Source organism: Octodon degus, unplaced genomic scaffold (assembly GCF_000260255.1).
Source record: "Octodon degus isolate 3935 unplaced genomic scaffold, OctDeg1.0 scaffold00019, whole genome shotgun sequence".
Lineage (NCBI taxonomy): Eukaryota > Metazoa > Chordata > Mammalia > Rodentia > Octodontidae > Octodon > Octodon degus.
In genome coordinates, this window is record NW_004524595.1 from 7,434,142 (window position 1) to 7,441,421 (window position 7,280).

The window sequence follows — 7,280 nt, forward strand, 5'->3', positions numbered from 1 at the left end:
TTTAGTTTTGTTAAAGATGGGTGTTCCATTGCCATTCAAATATTGTAGGTGCATGAATTCAGCAAAATAATCCAATATAGTCCAATAGTCCATAATAGTAGTAGGTTATCTGCAGAACTGGCAACGTCAGAAGTTGCTGACTTGAGCCTTTTACAGCTCAGCCTATTAATATGGCTTTACTTTTTAAACCTAATATTTATACTTTTCTGCTGGATGGTTAAGACCAAGACAAAGCAAGACCTATATAACTAAAAATGTAACTTTTGTATCTAACAAGGTCAGTCACATCTTCTCAGGATTTACCCTGAAACCATGTACAGCAGTTTGTAGATCTCTTATCAGTGTCAACCATCTGGACGAGTCACAGCCATTGCTTGACCAATTTGGAGCACTTAATATCCTGATGCATCTTCTCCCAGAGGCCAGGAAGCCCTGCTGCAGGACACAGGATTGACACTGGAGTTGATGGATATGTAAGAGTTTTGTAGGTTGGGACTCTTAGGGACAGAATTATGCCCCACACAGTCTGAACAGTGAGGATGATGAGAGTTGGAAGAATGAATACCTCTGGTGATGGGGTCTTGCTGCTTCCTGAGCTCATGCTGGAAGCTCCAAATCAGAAACTTGTCCTGTGACTTGAACCACCATGATTCTGGCCCTGGTTTTGGAGACACATGGACTGTGTCTGTGTTTCTACAATGGAGCTTTTCTGCTCTTTAGAGTCTGCTTCTCTTCAGGGAAATCATCCATATTCCCACCATGGCTGTGTCCTTGGCTCATCTTTTGTAGATGGCCCCTCAAGCATCCTGGGACTTGTCTAACTATTTGAAAATAGTTAGAACCCACTCTGAGGATTCCTATTACTTTCTGTCTTTAGATATTAGGCTTTTAATGCAGCCTCAAATGGCACTGGCTGAAGTCTTCATTGCTTTTTTCTCATTGCTGAGACAAAAACCCAATGGCCAAAGTTAAGGGAGGAAAGGTTTATTTAGCTCACAGTTTATAGAGATTTCAGTCCATAAGCAGCTGGCTCCAAGGCAGGGTAACATGTGGCAGAGGAGAACAGTTTGTGGTGGGCAGACTAGGTAGCAAAGGCCCAGCAGTGGGCCTTGCCAGCATCTTTCTGCCCCTTTTGTCCTATGTAGACTACTTAGGGTGTCACTCACACCCTTCCTTTTAGTGCCCTTGTGCTTAACATTGTACCGTAAGTCAATCCCAGCATCACACACTCCAGATCCAGCTACCTCTGAAAAAGCCCCACCTATGACTGCGTTGAGACTTTGCAGGGGACACATCAAAACAGGCAATAACAGCTGGTTTTCTATAAAAATAGAAGTGTAATTAATAAGCACCTTTAAATCACTACCTCTAAAGTATCTTTTCACTAAAATAGCCTTGCTCTCTGATAGTACTGTTTGTGTATTGAACCTTTCTTTTATTCACTTGTTTGTTTTATTGAGACAAGGGTCTCACTGTCTGTATAGCCTTGCGGTCCTTCTGTCTTGGCCTCCTGAATGCTGGATTACAGGTGTGAACCATTTAAACCCTCCTTGTTGGCAAAACTAAAGCCATCATCAGCTTTCTAAGTGCCAGGCTGACCACATACATCTTTTTTCAGCACATAGCCAGTGAAACATCATAGCCTTGCCCATGACCTCTGGCTTCCTGAACCCTTGCTCCTGTCTACCACTGAAGCATCCGTTGTCACCAGTCCTCTTGACAGGTTTTCTGCAGGGTCTGCTGGGACAGGGCAGTTGGCCTAGTATGTGAGATGGCAACCTCAGAGCAGTTAGGGGGAGAACCTCAGAGGAGTGGGCCCTGTCTCAGGCCCTAGCCTTGCTTCATTGAACCACTCACCTGAGGTCTGAGTTAGAGGGTCTCACAGGAACTTCCTGAGGCCCCAATAATGTTAAAATAACAATGTTCTTAGCCATCACACCAACTTTTTACCACATCTGCTTTAAGAAATAATCCCCATCCTTTTAGCATCGTGTCTTTTTAAACCTTGAATGCATTGAGCCTGCTAGGACTAACAGCAGAATAATGAAACTGTAGGGAAACATCTACTTTGTCTTTTCATTCTACAGATGGCATTCAGGTTTAGGGTTAATAAAGTAACTTACTCCAGACTGTGTAGGAACTTCTTTGCTGAACTCAAACTTGAAATTGCATTCTTCAAAGAAACTCATTGGGCTTGCACCATTTTACTTTTATACCTGCACCTGTCACTGGAGAACATGACCTGTATTTGAAATTTTTCCCTCCTTGGCCACTAGTTTTGTTCTCTACTGAGACCCAAGCAGCCATTCATTTTTTCCCCCCTGTATTTAGGACAGGGTCTACAGGGTCTCACTACACAGATCAGACTCATAGTGATTCTCCTGTTTTCAGCCTCCCAAGTGCTGGGATTACAGGCGTACGCCACCATGACCATTCTCATTGCTGTCTCAGCATACACCGCAGGTGGGGCCGGCACGGCACGCCAGGGATTGAACCCTGGCCACTGTGCTCTGCCTAAGCAGGCACTTTTAGTCTGCAAGCTATCAGGCCAGCCCTCCATTCAGTTCTGTAGAGTCTCAAACACTTGTATCTGTCAGTCCTCATGAGTGACCCAAGCACAGATGTATTGAGACACAGTCCTTTGTGTTGTCTGCAGCCTAGTGGAAGACAGCTGGATGTGCCACCAGCCGTGAGAGTGGCAGGAGCACAATTACAGGTATACTTGGCAAGGAGCCGGGGAGATAGCTCAGTAGAATAAGTGCTTTCCTGGCAAGTGGAGGGTCCTGAGTTCAATCCCCAGTACCACAAAAAAAAAAAAAAGAGAGAGAGAGAAGTATACTTGACTGTGGTGTCCTAAGGAACACAGACATTACCTTCTACTCATGGGAAAGGGTCAGATGATGAGGCACCAGGCCAAAAACCTTCATGGGCAATTTAGCATTACACCAAGATCTTGCAAGATCAAAGATACAGAAAACTCTTTCCAGATGGAGTTTGCAAGGCTTAGGACAGGTAAAGAGAAAGAGATTATGTAATTTGAGAATGACTTTTTTTTTTGACAGGCTCAAGCTGCCATAAGGGCAGGTCTGGTAATGCAGGTGGAGGTAGGACTTGAACCCTGTAACCTGCACCTGACTGCATTTGCTTGAGCAGGCACTTAAACAACTGAGCTAATGGGCAGGCCCCCGAGATTATCCAATTTGAAGGTGAGAGGATAGTGAAGGGATAAGACTGAGGTTGGCAAGGATTTTTTTGTGGAACTGGGGATTGAACTCAGGCCCTTGCGGTTGCCAGGGAAGTGCTTATTCTACTGAGCCATTTCCCCAGTCCTGGTTGGCAAGGATTGACTGAAACTTTTAACTTTGTCTAAATGAGTTTGAACTTTGGAGAGCTGGCATGGGAGAAACACCAAGGAAATTATGAGCCAGGGCTTTAGAAAGATAAACATACACAGTGTATTGTGCTTCTACGAAGACGACTTGGCTGACTCTTAATAGTGCAGTCAAGAGGTAATGCTGGACATGAGACCAGAAGGAAATGACAGGTGAGGAAACATGGCAGAGCTAGCTTGTACAGGTCCTGAATCTGGTAAAAGAAGAGAGCAACGGAAGTAGACAACACACCTTGGGGCCGGGGAGATGGCTCAGTGAAATAAGCACTTCCCTGGCAAGCACAAGGGCCTGAGTTCAATCCCTGGTTCTGCAAAAAAAAAAAAAAAAAACCCTGACAACACACCTTCATCCTGAATGACCAGAGGATGACGGTCATTTGTTGCTGATGTCCGAGAGCTTCAGAGGAAGGAGTAGAAGGCTTTCCTGTTGTACACATGGAAGATGAGGTTCCAACAAGAGATTCAGCTGCCAGGACCTGGTACTGACCAGAGAGGATGTTAGACCAGATGCTTCCCATAGGAAGGCTCATCTTGGACAGCCTCCTTTGCTAGATCAGGAGGAGACATCCGCAAAGGAGGAGGGCACAGGTCTTAGCCACTTCCTGGTTGCTGGGACACAGTCCCTGACTCTGTAACTAAACAGAGTGGAGGCTTCTGGTTCACAGTTTCAGTCTGTGGTCAGCTCATCCGGGTAGGCAGGAAGCACAGTGAAAGGAGACAGGGAGTAAGGTGCACCCTTCCACATCACCCCATTTTCTGAGCAGACCCCATGTCCTAACAGCACCCCACTGAGCAGGGACCCCCACTATCCAGTTACCCTACCAGTCTGCCTCTGAACATAGGAGCCTTTGGCGGGACCTTCCAGATTTAAGCCGTCAAGCCCAGGACGGGAGCTAGAGCCTTTGTGGTGAGCAGGAGCAGAGCTATTGCAGAGGAGAGCTGGCAGGAGAGAATTTGAGGCCCAGGGCGGTGTGTTGGGGCCAAGGCAGAAGCTGCAGCAGAGGGCTGAGCCTGTCTGCCTGAGGAGGGACTCAGGGCCAGAGGCTTCAGTTCCTTGGATTTTTGTGGGTGCTCTCTTGGGGCACAGTGTGTTAGGCATCTGTGAATTAATAGACCCTTACATTCTCGGTCCAGGTGTCTGTCCTGGTGTCTGTCCTCAGAACCCACAATCCAGGCATGTAAGGCATCTGAGTTTCTCAGTACATGTCCAGCTTGAGCTGATAACGTTCTGGGATCATGTGAAAAGCAACCATGACTCTGGTCTCCATCAAGATCCTTACCACACTTTCACCCAGAGCCTCTTCACCCAGCTACCTTCTCGTGGTCCCTGCCACTTCAGGGTATACTTCTGCCCTATCCTTAATGCCACCTCTTCCTGGGCTTGTAGCTATGCCCTAGAGGGATAGCTTTTCTTTCTTTCTTTTTCTTTTGTTTTAATATATTTAGTACAGGGTCTACAGGTCTCACTGCACAGATTGGACTCATAGTGATCCTCCTTTTTTTTGCTGGTACCAGGGATTGAACTCAGGACCTTGCGCTTGCCAGGCAAGCACTTATTCTACTGAGCTATATCCCTGGCCCCCTCTTGTTTCTTTAGCCTCCCAAGTGCTGGGATTACAGGTGTGCGTCACCACACCCAGTCTAAGGGTCCCCAGGGTGCAGAGCATCCCTGACTCCTGAGGTCCAGGCATTTCTGATAAAACACAAAGGCCAGTCCGAAAGTGAATGCAGGAAGAAGGTTTTCTAGGCACTGTGTACTAAGGGCTTTGCCTTCATTATCTCACTGAAGCTCAGAGTAACCCTGTGAGGTAATATCCCCATTTTACACACAAGGAAACTGAGGCATAGAGAGGTTAAGTGACTTGCTGGAGACCACACAGTTAGTAGTGTGGACCTAGACCCTTGTGCCCCCGGAGGCCATGTCCTTGCATTACACTGAGGTCCTGAGTGCAGAGTTCTTGGTGCCTGGACCTCAGGAGTCAGGGATACTCTGAACCCTGGGGACCCTGAGAAAGCTGGCTTTGGGCTGTGACATGGGAGGGGCTGTCCCCACCCTCATATTGCTGCTTTTTTTGCTCTAACTTCTTTTTAATTGTTCATTCACCTTCCTAAGAAGAACTTTACACAATGGGTTTTCTTTTAAGGCCAACTAACAAGTAAAAGGGCTTGTCTCTGGAGATTGGAACTAAAAGTGAAGGTGGAGGCTTCATTAGAAATAGATTTTAAGTCTTTCCATCAAAATAGGTATTTTTTATTATGTTGCCTTGATTTTGTAAAAAGTCCTCTAAAGGCCAGTAAAATATTGAAATACATTAAGTACTATGAATTCATGAAAGAGTGTACTTTACTAAGTTGGTGATTGTAAGATACATTCTTATCAAAATACAAAACCTACATGTGTGCTTCACCTGAAGGTCCGCAATGAGTTTTACAAGGACACACAGGGCGTGATTCTGGTCTATGACGTGGGGCAGAAAGAGTCCTTTGACGCCCTGGACACGTGGCTGGCAGAAATGAAACAGGAGCTTGGGCCTCATGGAAACGTGGACAACATTGTCTTTGTGGTGTGCGCCAACAAGGTAACTGCTCTGGGTCTGGCTTGCTCACCTTTTTTGTTGAAGCACTGATGAAGTAGTAGGGGAACCGAGAAAAAGAAAAAAAATCCTTTATTCGTTAGCATAGTAATCAAAAATATACGTCTCAGGCTGAGGAGATAGCTCAGTGGAGTAAGTTTGCTTGGCAAACGCAAGGTCCTGAGTTCGATCCCTGGTACCACCACAGAAAAAAAAGAGGCCCCCCCCCCAAAAAAAAATGTCTTTAAGACACAAAACACTGGGGCTGGGGAGATGGCTTAGGAGAATAAGTGCTTTCCTGGCAAGTGCAAGGGCGTGAGTTCAATCCCTGGTTCCACAAAAAAAAAAAAAAAAAAAAAAAAAAAAAAAATCACAGAAGACACAAAACACAGCAAAGCCCCAAACCTAGGATATCGGAGTCTGCACCCATTTTTGTTTCTGGTACCAGTACCCTACTTGGGGAAGCATGTGGTGAGTAAGCAGCCGCTGGACCCAGCACCATGCTGTGCCCCACAGAGGAGCACGTTTGTGGGCTATGGGCTCTGCACTGTGGCGAGCAGGGTGTGGCCCTTAGGCTGCAGAAGCATTAGGAAGCAGCTGTCACCCAAGTGAGAAAAGCTGCTGTCCTGAGGGAGGAAGTCAGAAATGTGCTTGAAAAATCACATAGAAATTCAGTTTTTAATTTTTTATTTGTTCAGTCTCTTTTGCTCCTGGTAATTTTATATGCTGGTGCTGGGGCTCATTAAAAATAGTTTTTGGGCTTGGGAAATAAGTCAGTGGCCAAACACCTGTGTAGCATGTGTGAGGCCCTCGGTTCTAGCAGCAGCACTGCAAACAAATGCATAAATAAACAAAGATATTTTTTGCTTCCTTAAAGAACTTACAAAGAGCTCACTGGGCTTGGTCTAGTGAGACAAGGTTGGACTTTCTCTCTGCCCGCCCCCCTTCAGATCGACTGCACCAAGCACCGCTGTGTAGATGAAAGTGAAGGGCGGCTCTGGGCTGAGAGCAGAGGGTTCCTCTACTTTGAGACCTCAGCCCAAACCGGAGAAGGAATCAATGAGATGTTCCAGGTAACCTCACATTTTGTCACCTTCAAGTTTGTACCTGTATCAAAGCCAGCCTTGTCAATTTTTAATTTAAATTAGAAGAAGCAAAAAATTAATAGGAATTGTTATCATTAGAATACTTTTGATCTGGTCGTGGTGGTGCATACCTACAATCCCAGCACTCCTGAGGCTGAGGCAGTATGATTGCCAAGAGTTTGAAGCCAGCCTGAGCTACATATTGACACCCCCTGACTTAAAATAAATAAA

The 7,280-nt window shown here is 45.9% G+C and overlaps 1 protein-coding gene across 1 annotated transcript in view; it reads left to right on the forward strand.

Annotated features, from left to right (window-relative positions):
• Dnajc27 (DnaJ heat shock protein family (Hsp40) member C27) overlaps nucleotides 1–7,280 on the forward strand; it is a 45,352-nt gene that overhangs the window by 21,251 nt on the left and 16,821 nt on the right. Inside the window, exons 4-5 of the mRNA XM_004627447.2 lie at nucleotides 5,806–5,970; nucleotides 6,915–7,037. Of these exons, the coding sequence (XP_004627504.1) occupies nucleotides 5,806–5,970; nucleotides 6,915–7,037 (288 nt within the window). The remainder of the gene's footprint in view (nucleotides 1–5,805; nucleotides 5,971–6,914; nucleotides 7,038–7,280) is intronic.